At 41.6% G+C, this 15213-nt stretch overlaps 4 protein-coding genes across 8 annotated transcripts; 2 read left to right on the top strand and 2 right to left on the bottom strand.

Moving 5' to 3' along the window:
* Nucleotides 1-978: 978 nt before the first annotated feature.
* Nucleotides 979-2549, bottom strand: LOC135350342 (pituitary-specific positive transcription factor 1-like). 2 transcript variants are annotated; one of them, XM_064549102.1, is made up of 2 exons: nt 2410-2549; nt 979-2259 (listed from the first exon to the last, which is right to left on the bottom strand). In XM_064549102.1, exon 2 carries the CDS (start codon nt 2159-2161, stop codon nt 1148-1150), a length of 1014 nt encoding a protein of 337 aa, XP_064405172.1. In that variant the 5' UTR covers nt 2162-2259; nt 2410-2549; the 3' UTR covers nt 979-1147. The 2 variants fall into 2 exon arrangements, with proteins under 2 accessions (XP_064405172.1, XP_064405171.1); XM_064549101.1 differs by having other exon boundaries at nt 979-2229.
* On the top strand, nt 2519-5309 carry LOC135350339 (uncharacterized). The gene is made up of 5 exons (XM_064549096.1): nt 2519-2624; nt 2681-3534; nt 3679-4383; nt 4438-4534; nt 4741-5309. The coding sequence occupies exons 2-5, from the start codon at nt 2683-2685 to the stop codon at nt 5139-5141; spliced, it is 2055 nt and encodes a 684-aa protein (XP_064405166.1). The 5' UTR covers nt 2519-2624; nt 2681-2682; the 3' UTR covers nt 5142-5309.
* Nucleotides 5269-9635, bottom strand: LOC135350346 (vesicle transport protein SFT2B-like). Its single transcript, XM_064549105.1, has 7 exons — nt 9476-9635; nt 9164-9262; nt 8923-9008; nt 8652-8790; nt 8494-8552; nt 8399-8428; nt 5269-5442 (listed from the first exon to the last, which is right to left on the bottom strand). The coding sequence occupies exons 1-7, from the start codon at nt 9557-9559 to the stop codon at nt 5406-5408; spliced, it is 534 nt and encodes a 177-aa protein (XP_064405175.1). The 5' UTR covers nt 9560-9635; the 3' UTR covers nt 5269-5405.
* LOC135350335 (serine/threonine-protein kinase 4-like) lies at nt 9631-15172 on the top strand. 4 transcript variants are annotated; one of them, XM_064549091.1, is made up of 7 exons: nt 9643-9924; nt 10087-11519; nt 11997-13132; nt 13771-13923; nt 14094-14202; nt 14441-14605; nt 14793-15172. In XM_064549091.1, the coding sequence occupies exons 2-3, from the start codon at nt 10098-10100 to the stop codon at nt 12897-12899; spliced, it is 2325 nt and encodes a 774-aa protein (XP_064405161.1). In that variant the 5' UTR covers nt 9643-9924; nt 10087-10097; the 3' UTR covers nt 12900-13132; nt 13771-13923; nt 14094-14202; nt 14441-14605; nt 14793-15172. The 4 variants fall into 4 exon arrangements, with proteins under 4 accessions (XP_064405160.1, XP_064405161.1, XP_064405162.1 ...); XM_064549090.1 differs by having other exon boundaries at nt 9631-9710; nt 11997-13923; XM_064549092.1 differs by lacking the exon at nt 13771-13923.
* The last annotated feature ends 41 nt before the right edge of the window (nt 15173-15213 follow it).

Raw genomic sequence — 15213 nt, 5'->3', positions numbered from 1 at the left:
ACCCATTAATTAGCATAGTAATCTTTTGTAGGCTTGTCGTAGACATTCAGTAATAAGTTTGGGCCATTTAATACAATGCTATCCCAGCGTGATGGTAGGTACATATATTATTATATTAATCCCTCCGTGCAGTGCACTCCCCTATTGACAGCTGCATTAATTGGCCATAAAAACACTTTATCTCTTGTTGTTTATTCATGACCAGATATGCAAGTGCTCATACACACCCCTCTAGTCACCAGGCCTGCACACCCCTTTTGATATGCTAAACTTAAGGAATTCGGAGGTGTGTCTCAGGTAACGTGCCTTAATGAGTATTCATGATGGTTGCTGCGCTGGTATGAATGTATTTTGACTCCAATATTTTATTTTTATCAAGTGCTCCAGCTTGCATTTCCTAGAACTCATAAGTGATTAATTCGACGAAGTTCAATCCAATCAAAACTGACTTTTACCGTGGCATCACTACGTGCACCTCAAGGAAACTAGGTTTGACTATTGTAATCCAAAATCCTAGGAGTACAAACAAGAGTACGAACAGCTAGTAACAACAGCCTATCAAACATCAATAAATATACCTTCCCTTATGAAGTTGTGGTCACACTTACTTGTTGTGATCTTCGTGCCTTACTCTCATACAATGCATAAAACCCCCTCCCCTATGAAGTCTTGGGATTTACAAATGAATCTACTCAAACATGTAATGTGATTTATCTTACAGTGAGTCCTAGCTACATTCATGCTGGTACGTGTGAGGCTATAGTTACTGACATTTATCACTTTCATAGCATTTAGAGCAGATTTAGGGCACATACCCTTCTAACAGCTGATTGACACGTTTGTTATGTTTGTTTCTACATTGCACTAGCTATATGGTGGATGTTTGACTTAATTTCAAATCACATAATCATTTTGTTCCACCCATTTTTTAGCGATGTATGGTATACTGCAATGGGCTCCCCATTTTAATACTGAACATTAGAGTTGATTGTCATACAGTTTTTTTACAGTTCATACTAATGTTATCATAATTCTTATATTAAAATCACAAAAGTTTTGGGTAGTCCACAATATTAAAGTAATGTAAAATAGATCATCGACAATGCATGCATAACTATATAGTACAAAAAACTGTTTGTCTAGCACCTTATCTAGCTGAATTAGGAGTAGTTGGACTGCCATCTTTTGTGGGGCTGCTTACGGAATGCCTGACTCTCTTTTCTCTTTGTCGCCGGTTGCAAAACCAAACACGTACCACCTCCTTGTCAAGATTGAGAACATCTGCCACCTTGCCTATATCACTTGAGCTTGGCTTCGGTTGACCAATAAAATGTCTCTCTAACGTTTCTTTTGCAGCAACACCAATTGATGTGCGCCTCTTTCGTCTCCTCTCAGGGGACTGCTCCTCCTCTTTGTGATGCTTAGCTCCAAGCTTCTCGGCTTCTTCCAGCCATTTTTCGAGGATCGGCTTCAACTTTTGAGCATTTTTGAAACTTAGCTGCAAGTTTTCGAATCTGCAGATTGTAGTTTGACTAAAATCAGTACCGTGAACTTCAGCAAGTGCTTGGCCGACGTTCGTTTGAGTGTAGCCAAGCTTTATTCGACGCTGCTTGAATTCAATTGCAAAAGTCTCGAGGTCTTTAACTTCTGTTGAGTCGGGATCTGGCTGTTGTCCTTGTGGAATCGTGCGATGGGTGTGTGGGCTCTGTATAACGGGCTGATAGGGCATCGTGGTGTTAGGCGAAGACATGGGGATGTATCCTGGAGGGAACTGTGTCAGAGGAGAACGAATCTCTCCATTGCTGTTTATGTTAGCTGCAATCAGCGGAATTGGTGGAGGGATATGGCGCATTCGTCCCAACGGAGGAGGTTGCAGGGGGACGTTGGGCCTCAGCACTTGATGTAAAGCAATAGGCGCACCAGGGTGCATAGCTGCACCACCATAATGGAGAGTGGGAGAGAACTGAGCATGGAGATGGCCATCCTTGGAGAAAATGGGATTGGTAGGAACATCGAGTGGACTTTTGGTGGGCATAGTTGTGGTGGGGCTTTGCAATGGGCCTGGGCTCTGTACATGCTGCTGTGCAGGAGAGGGGTTGCTATCTGCAGCTCCAGGTTGTGGGTACGCTCCATTCCCGCCGTTTGCCTGGTACTCTTCCATTATTATATTATAATCTCCTCGCACTTTGCTTGCCAAACGTCAAACACCGCAAAGATGTATTCTGCTGTCTGCAGGATAGGAGGCGAGCACTCAATTAGCTACAGTAATCAGCAGCAAATGAATATCGTTCTGTGACAAGTTAGCTAGCTCATAAATAAAACATGAGCAAGATGTAACATGCTAAATAGAGAACACCTTGTTATGTAAAGCTACAACAAGAGCATGTTCACACACAAAAAGTAACTCACAATCTGAATAGATAGTAGCTTTACAAACTCAGGGTTGAATGAAAGAGATTTTTTCCACCCTTTTGTCTAAACAAGAATTTGGATGGGCGACATTTAAAGGGGCGGGGGTCACATCTATGTGGGGGAGTTCCCCAGGTCACATGTTGTGGTTGATTATGCATCAATTTGCACGGTGTACAAGACTGCAGCAACAACCTCCCAGCAAGAAAGGCCAAGTAAGTTATACTTAGTCTAGTCTTGAACTTATCCATACAATCTTTTCACTTCACAGCCATGCAATCTGTGGCTTTTGCTCTGCTTTATGTCCTTCCATGTCTGCTAGTCAGTGGTCAACTGATGCAGATATGTGACCCAGTTGATTTTCCAAATTCTGGTCCTCCACTACCGGACATCCCTAACCAGTTTGCTGCCACAATTGAAGGTAACCTTCTTCAGAGATCTCAGTCCCGTGTTATCACCGAGTACTACGATCAAGTTGGAGATAGAGGGAAAATTGAGACCGATTTCAATGGTACAAAAACGACAGGAATTTACGATTACACTCTTGGAGAAGTTTTCATTATGCCTGACCGTGACGGAAGTGATTGCAGAGTGTACGAAACTACTCCTAATTCTCCGTCTTTCTTGTCCCGGATTTTTGGTTTCAACGAAATGAATGGCACTGTCCACATTGGGTCACCCGCTGCTTTCCTCGAAAGAATCCGTGAAAATAGCTCTACCATATATCAAGGATCTGATGTGATTCGTGGTATTCCTGTGTACCGTTGGCAGTCTTGTGTGGCTCTTCCCAACAACTCTTATCTTGTCAATTACTACTTTGCTTCTCAGTCCAACTGGACCTATGGTGGCCAACTAGACATGTCCGTTATGATCCCTGTTGAGTTTAACTTGAATGCAAGTTTTTCCACTCCGCGTGGAGTCGATAATGCCTACAATGTCTACAGTTTTATAAACTTCCAATCTGGGCCTGAATCAGTTCCAGATGACGTATTCAAAGTGCCTTCTGGATTGGCCTGTAAAGGTCGTTTGCCTGGACAGTCTTTGCCTACTCTTTCAGACTCCTTTTTTGCAAGAATAGAAGTTGTAACGGAATATATGGGCAGTCCTGTTGTTGCTACTATAGAGGTACGTGGGTTGTTAGTGTTGAATTATAATCATTGTGATTGTAGATGCATGTTACGTTTTCACTTATGTTATCAATGGTATTTTTGTTTCACATTGAATTGTGAAGTTTATATGCATGTTTTATTGTATTGCTTGTAATTGCAGGAATACTATGATTACCAACGTAACCTGTCCCGACTTGATTTCTATAACCGAGATGGTCCAACTACCTTTGTGCACGATTTCAACCAAGGAGTGCAGTTCCAAATCACCCAAAACACTAACAAATGTACTGCATCTCCTCTTTCTAATATTACTGGTGGATTGCGTTTCGACTTTGATATCAACTCAGACACACCCCACATTGCTTCACCCAATCAGTTGAATCTCCTTGACAACTTGTACAACTATTCCTATGAGGGTGTGTCCACCGTTAGAGGGATTGTTGTTGATTCATGGGTATCTGTACGAGACTTTGAAGAGTTTCCCAATGGCGTGAATGTCACTAATGCTGTGTTCGAAATATTTTTCACACGCCCAAAAACTATTGTTGTAAATGGCCACTCCGTATCTACCCTGCCAGTTGTCGTCAGGGCAAAGATCAGTGGCAACTTCACCACCTACTACAACGGCTCCGTCCTAAGTAAATGGAGATCACTGCCGTACGATTTCTTTGATGTTTCCACTCAGCGTCCTCCCTATGATGCTTATGATGTTTCGTCCTGTTATGATGATGATAATGTTATATCTGTCGTGCTAATAATTCCTGGATCTCTTACTGGCTTTAACTTGGCAGATTTCAGGGAGAATATTCGTGAAAGCATCAGCAATTATACTGGAGTGTCCCCTCTCCAGATCGCAAGCGTCAGTGTAAGTGCTGCAGTCACCCATCTACTGTGTCTCATTTATTTTTTTTCATATTAGGTAATTAGATCCAATGGTAGTGCCATCTTTGTTCATGTGCACATTGCAAACCTGACCACTATTGCCACAACCCCTCAAGAGGAGAGAATCAATTCAGGTACATTATGCACTAACTTCTGTTCTAAATGAGTTAGGGGCAATGATAGTAGAGAAACCCTGCAACCTTAATGATATTGCAGGTTGGCTATTAAATTTCGGTACACTTAATTGGCTGCTTATTCTGTTCACCATAATTATAATAGTTATTTCCTGTTGTCTTATGCCTGCAATTGAGCTAACAGACGTTGCATTTTGCACATGCAGATATGGCACTGCAACTACTTATCAAGGGTACCAGCAACTCCTCACGTCCATTCACCATCACTATCCCTCCCAACATCACTGTGGCCCCTTCGATCCACATTAGTGGTCAGGGCCGAGCCGTGCCAAGCAACTGTGACATGCCCACTCAAGCCCCCAACACTGCTATTCCTGCCACTTGTCCTCCTCCCAACAACATTCAGGATCAGCTCCTCCTCAAGGACAGAGAGATCATTGGCGTTGGAATTGGTCTGTTGTTTGGAGGCATGATCATTGGTTTCCTGCTGACCTTGCTTGTTATCTGCATATGCCGCTGTGTGTGTGGTGTGGGGCGTGGTTCGTATAAAGTAGGCAGGAATGTCCAGTATCAGAAGCATAACGATGATGTCGCCTTTCCCACATAAAATAGCACAGTTATTATAGTATATTATTGTATTAATAAAGTGCCACAACTTTACAGCTGATTTTTTGTTATAGCAATAGCTTGTAGTGTTTAAATGTGTGATTGTGTTTCTTTAGCATATTTCGTGACAATTTACATGAAGTATAATTATATTAAAATAGTAATTGAATTGTGGTTACAGCATAATAATAATTAATAAGACAACATAACACATTATATAGATTTTGGATCAACACACATAATTATAGTTGATAATGGCTCCTGGTCATGTCATACTCCTCACACCACGATGAATAAGTGTTCTGCAGAGACAATTCAATAAGTTTACATGGGTCTTTTCATATACAATAGAAATGTGCAAAAACCCAGAGTAAGAATAACATGCATGTACACAACAGTGAAAAATATTGAATACAAAAGTTTATGAGACGTAAAAGGTGTGGATTGGACACATCCCTTACCAACAAAAGCACTTCCAAGAAACAACACACAAGACATGGATATGATATGGCAGACGTAACGACTTAAGAACAGCTAAATCATAGAACCTAGGCACACTAGATCATGTTTTAGAACATAGAACTGTTTACACCGTATAGCGCAAAATTTTGAGGGGATAATGTTTTCTGTGTAGCAATGCTACACAAAAATTAGTCCTTGTTCTTTATCTGCTATAACGTGCAAAGATTAACGGTGTGGCCTGGGAGTCTTTCGGTAAGCAGCAGAAGAGGTACGACATCCGCGAGTCTTGAGCACCACATCCCTTAATTACTATATCCTTGTCAAAGCTCAATAGCACATCAACCGAAGTGATACTCATATGATCCCTCCTGGAGATTATGAAGCTGAAACGATAAGTTAATTAACCTAAATCAAAATTTAAATAGTAACCAGTGCACGAAAATCAGACTCTTGGCAGCTAAAATAGCCCAATGCTTTTTAATTGGCAGGTAACACGCAATTGAACTTTGACCTGGAGATAATAAGGAATTTGAGTCACAAACACTTCCTGCAACTCACAGATGTCGACTTTCTTTGGGTAAGCAGTCAACTACGAAATTTATTCAACAAAATGCTTTTAGATTGAGGCCATTCCACGAAATTTAAGTGCCTCGAAAATTTCACGCTATACGGTTAAGTCTCGATTTAAGATCTTCGTTGCTCTGACTGACACTGTCCACTGATAGTAAGATGCTATACAAAACACCACTAAGAAAAACGTACATAAAGGCCATACAAGCATTCATTGATGATTACTTTCCAAATGCCTAAAATTAATATTTCACTCAGATGGTTAACTCCGGGTTATGCACACACAATAAATTAATACTATAAAATAGCGGGTAATTTGAGAACGGTGATTTTCGTGAGTAAATATTTTGTTTACTTCATTACATGCACTGCATTTCATGCGTTCTGGTAACCACGTTTTTTTGTAGGTAAACTTTTTTTAAATAACACATTTTTTACCCCATGAAAATTACGGGTACCCAAAATTACCCAGTACTGGCATAATCAGAAGACGTTAAATTTGTATCTTTAAAAGCTATATAACAGACTTTGGAACAGCCTGCCTTCAATCGACACTTAACTCTCACACAATTAAGAAACAAATCAAGGAATTCCTGTGGCTGCAATTTGTGTACATTTTGACTCGATAGTCCCTGGACTTTTCATTTTAAATGTCCGTGCAACAAGTGCCGCAAAATACCAGTCCTGTAACCTCACTCGCGAAGCGTGGGGTTTGACTCCGCCCAACTAGGTTGAGTGACTATAAGTATACAAGTGTATAAACGTTTTTTTTGTCAGGTAACCTAACCTGCCTTTACAGGATTGCCTTCAGCACATCACTGTCTGTTGTTTCCTCAACGTTTTTAAGGCGCGAGGCAACTAATACTGCATCATATCTCAGAAAACCTTTGTATTTATGTATGCATGTCACGCTCAGGAATGCGGAATGCAGAATTGGGTGTAGCTACGTTCGGTTAATCTCAAACTGATCTACTATTGGCATAATTATGCAGAGAATAAAAATTACGTACTAGCTGGAAGAGCTAGCTTAGGTTGTAGATATATACGAGTCTAACATGAACAAAGCCAACAACGACACTACTACTCTTGGAAAGAGGATAGCAGAGTTCGGTTACGGTACACTGTTCCACCCACGCTCAAATTTGCGTGGGTGTTCAATGCAGTACACTAGTAAAATGGCTCTCATCTGGCAATGGTCACTTGGCGTCAATTCTAAGCATCAGGAAACCCCTCCTTACCGTATAGTCTGCTGTTTCTTATTATACGAATAAAGGGGCAGGGCGACTCGAAGAGTTTTTCCGAAACAAAGTTACGGCCATTTCTAGCTGTTTTTGTAGGCTAATATGGCGACTGTAGAGTAGTAACAAGGATATATTTTTTGCTGTAAGGTCTCTATGAACAAGATCTCTTCGAGTCGCCCTCCAGTAAGTCTTTAGGCATCGAATACTGGTCAGAAAGACAACCTGGAAGCTATGCAGTCAATAAAACTTGACGCTAAAATTTTCAGTTTTTTCCAGCTGACCTCAGACCACTTCATTGGATTATAAGACATTGATACTTTTAGCTACAATAATAGCTAGCATTGTTTCATGTTCTCTTTTCATTGATAATCATTGCTAGTTACAAAAATAATGTAGTGATGAGAAATAAAGAAAATAAATATCTTATGAATTATTCATGAGCAATTGAAGGGCTCCGGTAAAGAAGGGCTATTAAACAATATTCAGACAAAATCAACATTACTGCACTAACTTATTCTGCATAGATCAAAGAAGCTCCAGCTGCAATATGAACAGTCAAAAGCAACTAGCTAGAAAGTTATGATAGTTTTTAATAAAGGTCAAAGGTCGCAAAAAAATTTGGTCGCGAACTTTGACCTCCGTTTTCTCGAAATATACGGAATGCGTTTTATCACCGTTTTTGACCGGAGGCCTTCAATTAGTATACCGTAACCTTAAGAGACTGTAATATGTATTTGCTATTTCATCCAAATCTCCTTCTCTATACTCTCTAGCAAGTCTACTCTCCTTCTTTCTCCTAAAATTGTACTCAAATACAACTCTGCGAGAAGCTAATCATGCGTGTGCGTATACCTAGTTTAATTATATCCCTCACACCATACTGCTATAAAACTATATTGTACACACCCGTGTTCCCCCCCCCCCCCCCAAAATCCTGTGTATTGACCATGTAATGTATGTGTAACCGAGATAAATAATAACTTACGTGGCAAATGGAATAAGTGTGATTGAATATCTGTAAAAAGACATAAAAAATGAATTAAGCGCTGACAGAAACCATGTATGGTAACACCAACTTACATGACGAGAGCCACAAATTCTCCGATGCAAAACAAAAGAGAAAGAAGTTGAACGTTCCACTGTTGGTGTGTGTGTGTGTGCAGGCATGATATTAATGAGTGTGTGGAGGGTAGTTTCTTGAACGGGATGGTGTATGTGTACAAGTCATGCTCACATACCCAGAACACTGCACAAAAAGCCAGAGCAAACATGAGGACAAGAGTAATGGCGCAGATGATCTTCACTGCCATCCCAATCGGGTTCTTTGGGTCGTACATCTTCTTTGCTTGCTCTATTGGCCCCACTAGGAAAAAGGTGCTGCATAAAAATAATGGAAGTTTTATAATTATGTATACAACAATATGAGGTGTACCCCCAACCATACTATATAACCGTTATCCCATTCGTGAGGTCTGGTATGACAAAACTCATCAGTATGATAAAACTCACCAGAACAGGCCAGCTATTGTGCTGATAGTAAAGAAGATGCCAAATAGGGTAAGGCCAGCCCCCGGAATAAGAACTAAGAGACATGCCTGCAGACACAAAAAATGAACATCAACATGCAGCCCTACAAACATCAGTATGAAACTCAAGGTTAGAAGGATCTACTCTAAAATTAATGAATCTAAGATAAATGGGCGCCATAGAACAATATTCATGTGTCATTGGTCATACAGATGAGACTTACAAGAATACCGAAGGCTGCTGCTATGGTGATAGAGATACAAAATCCAATGATCCTCTGCTTCAGAGAGAGCTTGGGTAGGCCTAAACCACTTTGCCTAGGCTGAGAAACACCAAAAACATGAGTATCTTCTAGACTGTCTAACATTTTACCCTAACAGCCACCTACATGTACTGTAGCCAGACTAAACACTAAACATTCGTAGAATGGTTCTGAATGGGTGTATTAAACCAGTAAAAGCTGTTAACAGCTGGACAACAATACATTGAAAGATATAGCGAGCATGTCTGACACTGAAGAATCACATTCATCTACATTTGAGAAAATGCCAGATGTGTCACTCTCATCCTCTCCTGATGTGCTAAAAGCTGACTTCATGGAGTCTAGTATACCACTCATCTTGATATTCTTTAAACTTTAGCTATTCACAAGTTCAGTGTTCAGGGGGTGTGGCTAGAGTAATTTATGGATTTGTGGTCTCTGATTTGGTCACAGGAAAGGGAAGCACATAGGCCACTAGCCTCTCTAGGCTCCTGTACTCAGAGATAAAGTAAGGATCTATCTCTGCTGTACTGTACTCTTGTTTGAGAGTTGAGACCCTCCAACTTTGTCACTTGTTTACTGAGAAATAATTATTCTAGGCTCAAGTGAAACAGTGTGCATGCATGACTCAGTGAGAGAAATCTGTGAGCCATCAGTATAAATAATTGTCATTTGATACATGATTTGAGACCAAGATCAAGCTCTCTTTACAGCTAGCTAGGGTAAGGTAGTTAGTGTAACTGCATATGGTCCTGTAAGGCAGCTAATAATGCTACGTACATTCTATGCATGCAATAGCTAATTACAAAGCTGAAGGATTGATTCTCTGTATAATTAGCTGGATTGCCTATTAAATATTGCTTGCTTTTTCTATTCACACACAGTAACGAAGACAATGGCTGTAAATCCACAAGCTTTCGAGCAGTTCACTCTGAAACAAATTCGCATCACTGAGAATGAGTTGGGACATGGTTCCTATGCTGTTGTCATGGAGCTAGAGTATCGAGGACTGAAATGTGCCGGCAAGAAGCTTTACCGAGTTCTCTATGAGACTGGAATCGGACATGCAGCACGAAGGTATCTGGAGGAGTGTCAACTGCTCAGTCAAACTAGGCACCCAAACATTGTCCAGTTTCTTGGAGTCTGTTTTGAGGAAGGCTCTCAGTTCCCCATCCTAGTCATGGAGTTCCTCCCCACCAACTTGACCAGCTGTCTCGAGCGCTACGGTATTCTCCCCGATGAGATCAACTTCTCCATCCTCCATGACGTATCACTGGGCCTGGTCTACCTCCATGGCCAAACACCAGGCATTGTGCACAGAGACCTCTCAGCCAACAATGTTCTCTTGTCCACCAGCATGACAGCCAAGATATCTGATCTGGGGGTTGCTCGAATATTGAACCTAACCCCCCTTCAAGTGAGTCGAATGACAGAGACCCCCGGCACCCCAGCGTACATGCCCCCTGAAGTGATGGTTGCCGACCCCCACTACAACACCAGTGTGGATGTGTTCTCCTTTGGGATCATGATGATTCACACCTTCACAGCGGAGTGGCCACTACCTAGTATCGGCCCCACCAGAATCGATCCTGCTAATCCTGAAAGACTGATACCAATGACGGAAGCTGAACGACGTGAAGAATTTCTTCGAATGATTTCCCCAAATTACCCTCTAATGGACCTCATCATTCGCTGTCTCAGCAACAACCCTCAGCAAAGGCCTAGAGCAGCGGAGATAGTGGGTCGGATGGTGCATGTGGTACTTGAACACCCTCCCTCCTTTGAGAACAGAGTGGAGATGCTCCAGCGAGTGAGTGCCCTACTGACAGAGAAGAGGGAGCTTGAGGAGGAGGTTGCGAGGAAGTACTCGGTAATCCAGGAGAAAGCAAGAGAGATTGAGGTACTGGCGGAGGAGAAAAGACGACAAGAGGAAAAAAGCGAAAACACTGTCGAGCGTATGCAGTTGGTCCACTCAGTGGAAATTAAGCAACTTTTAACTGAACGAAGTATGGAGATAGAAGGTCTCAGAGTTGAATTGGAGCTCAAAGAATCATTGGCTGCCACAAAAGATGCACTGGTGAATTTTAAGGATACTACCATCTCTAGGTTAGAAACTCGATGTAAGCAACTCACTGAAGAGGTGGAGCAACAAGTTGCAGACAAAAACTCTATTATCGCTCACAAAGATTCGACTATTGCTCACAAAGATTTAATGCTTGCCTCCAAGGACACCTCCCTTCATAAGAAGGAAGCCGACATTCAGAGTTTGAATGACCAACTCACAAAAACTAGAGATTACCTGACCAGCAAACCACAGGTGAGCTCATCAACATTATATTACACACAGCTAAAATAATTATGATACTGTCTTTTCTCCTATTGTATCGCCACCCAAGTCTACTGTTCCAATTGAGCGCCAAATATACTTCAATTTTTGCATTAGACCTAGATAATTAGGATGGAAGTTAACTTCCACTTCATTTTACAAGCCGCGGTGTAATATAATTATATTACACCGCGGCTTGTAAAATGAAGTCTAGTGGCGACGTATGGAATGGCCTTGTGGGTTATATCCATATGTGACTTTACGTTGTTATACAGTATACTAATCACCACTTTAAAAGAAGCGCCAATCTTGTTTATTTAATTGTGTCACTGTTGGATACTCGTATAATTTGATACACGTAATTCTACTTAATTGTCATCTGATGTTATAATTATGAGATTAGCGTTACATTCCAAATGCTCCTAATTACATGCAACACACAAGTTATTGACTCTCTGTGTTCTCCAGTCCCTACAGGTTCAGTTGTCCTACAGTCAGTGCTCTGAGGCTCCAGTGGAGATGTCTCGTGGGCGAGTGGTAACCATCAATGGAAAAGTCTACTATGGTGGAGGATTCTGTGATGATGATGATGACTTGTACTGTGTCCACTGTTACGATCCGCCACAAGACGTCTGGACAACTCTGCCCAGACTTCCTGTACGCTATTTTGGTCTAGGGGAGGTCAAAGGTGAACTGGTAGCAGTTGGCGGTATGGATTCATCCAACGTAGTACATGTGTTTAACGAAGGAAGGAACTGGAAACAGACAATCCCACCTATGCCCACAGCGAAGGATTCACCAGCTGTCGTTAGTCTCCCAACACATTTGGTCGTAGCAGGAGGTTTCTTGGACTCTGGTGGCCTCACTGATAATATTGAGATCTACAACATCAGCACATCCCAGTGGAGTGAGACAGACAGACTACCGTATGCTTGTGCTGGCCAAAGAGGAATTGTCTACAACAATACAGTGTACCTAATGGGGGGATATGGCTTCAAAAATCTCAACAAGGTGTGTGCTGCTCAAGTCAACAAGCTCATCTCAACAGACCGACAGGATGATGGGAGTGCCAACAAAGCCAACTCTGTCTGGAATACAATATCCAACTCACCGTCTCAGCGGCCCTCCCCTGTAACGATATCCGACACCCTCTTTGCTGTTGGTGGGCTGAATAGTGATGAAGCCACTCAAATGATCTACGCCTACTCATCCTCGATGGACTCCTGGCTCTACATTGATGATCTACCATCTCCTATAGTAGGCGCTGCCACTGTGTCACTGTCTCCAACTGAGTGCATTGTGATTGGGGGAAGTAACAATGGAAATCAATCAACTGTGCATAAAATTAGTATCTCAACAACTATTTATTGATTGTTTATTTTACTGTTATATAATTATGGCTCTCATATGCAGTAATCAGCCCCTCCCCCTTATAGACTATTGCAATGTCAGCATAAACGACCCTCCTCCAGCTCATGGACAGTTCTCTCTGATGAAGACACTGTTCTCCTAGATCCTGGTGTCCTGTGCTCTGTCAGCGTTGTTCTCCAGTGCTGCTGGTCCCCTAGAGGGACTCTACTGTGGCATAGAGAGCTGCTATGACGGTCAGTCCCTACACTCACTATTGACGAGTGTGTGGGGTTGGAGATTTAGATTTGGCTAGCTAGTTCAATGCATGTAAATCATTTTAGAGCTGGTTAGATATGCATGCTGAGATGTTGTGATTTATAGAAACAGGTTTATCAGTATAATTATCTGTATGAGCCGTTTCTACCTATTATTTAGGCCAATAGAATTGCACCTGACTAGCTGATAATTATTCCTCGTCAGTCCCTAAAGATGTCACAGCTGACACATTTATAGCTAGCGCTAGTCAGCCTAACTGTGGCTACTGTTAGCCATGCAGTGAAGGAGCTATAGTAAGTTGAGTTGACTGCACTAAGCTGTGCAACTTTTCCTTGTTCTTTTAGCAACGTAACTACTTAGTGACAGAACCTTAGCTATATCATAGTAGCTAAACTAACACAAGCATGACAAATCGCTCTGTGTTAGACTAGCTACTTCACGACAATCAGGATTATATTTCCAAATGATACTCATCATCGATCAGAGGGGCACTTTTTTAAGTTTTTGAGACGCATGCATATGGCTCAATAAGTTTCCCGGGAAACTTATTATCAAGTTCCCGGGGTAAAAGCAAAACACGGATTGTTTCTGAGCTACCACATAGAATTAATTGTAGAAGCATCACGTGAACCACTTCCGTTGCCAATCCCTCTCTACTCTATCTATGGTGGAGCTATTGACTGTGCTCACACACTGTTGCTTGGTTACGGCTGAGATGAGGAGAGCTTATCGACACCTGGCACTGGAGTACCATCCTGACAAGAACAAGGTAACAGAGGAAGAATTGGTTAGTCTCAGTAGATATACAGCTAGTCCTAAACCATCACAAAATGTGGTGCCGTAGTAAAGTGAATTGCACAGTGTAGACACATTGTATGTACCCCCTCCCCTCATGCTCTCCATTTCTTTGTTTGCCCCTAATACCTCACTCCCCCCCAGGCTGAGGGCTCTAGGGAGAGGTTCCAGCTCATCAGCACGGCCTACGAGATACACTGAAGGATGTTTAGGAGAGAGCGAGCAAACTATGACTACATGCTTGAGAACCCTGGTAGGTACAGGGCTAGGAGGTAGTTATTACTCACCACCTACTAGTAACTAGAGACATTTCCCCTGCAATTGGTGACAACTTTACCATGGCTACTCTAATGGCAATTCTCTGTTTGTATGTTAATTGGATAGCTAGAGAGATGCATTCTTAGGTAGTAAATAGTTGTTATATAATAGCACCATTCACATCATACGCCCACCACACACACTCACACAATAAGTTACTGCCCCCCCCACAGAGCAAGTATCGTTCGTCACTATTACTATTACCGTCGTCGAGTGACCACCCAGGTGGACATCCAAGTGGTTGTGGGTGTGGCCATCAGCGTCATCTCTCTGGTCCAGTACCTCGGCTGGTGGAACTCGTACAATACAGCCATCAGTGCAGCTCTCAGAATACCAAGGTGATACTAGTTTGCAATGCATCTCAAAAGAGAGTTCATTATTGGAGTTAGGAATTAACATCCAAAATTAAAAACGTAATTGGTAGTATTACGGCGTTCTTTAAAATTGTCAATTTTCTGGAAAAGAAAGTGTTGGCTATTCAGAATCAGGTCTATTTTCAAAGCTAACTTTGATGTTCCCATACAGAGGATTTTAGGTTGATTGATAAACATTCAGACAGTATCGTTCAGTGGATAAGTAGTTGTTGAAGGATGGTCAGAGACGGAAGGGCCTCTCAGGGAGGAAATAAAGAACGAGGAAGAGACTGCTACGGAGAATGGTGGAGGAGAATCTCAATAATGTAACTAGCTACAATTTAATTATCCCAATACGATATTAATTTTTGTACAATAAGTACCATGTCTCAGAATGCCAAGGAAATGGAAATGTACTTTCAGTATTGACTCATGAAACTTAATAATTCGATAAACATTGTGTAGAGTTACAAATGTGACTGACTATATAATTTGTTCTGCGTTTTCATTCTCTTTTTTCTGGCAGTAAATCACATCATGCTAATCAACAAATAGATGTATAGGGTTAGGGTATATAATTATGTGCATGCATG

Source organism: Halichondria panicea, chromosome 16 (genome assembly GCF_963675165.1).
Source record: "Halichondria panicea chromosome 16, odHalPani1.1, whole genome shotgun sequence".
NCBI classification, from domain to species: domain Eukaryota; kingdom Metazoa; phylum Porifera; class Demospongiae; order Suberitida; family Halichondriidae; genus Halichondria; species Halichondria panicea.
The sequence above is the reverse complement of the archived record's forward strand: the minus strand, read 5'-3'. Positions and strand labels throughout refer to the sequence as shown.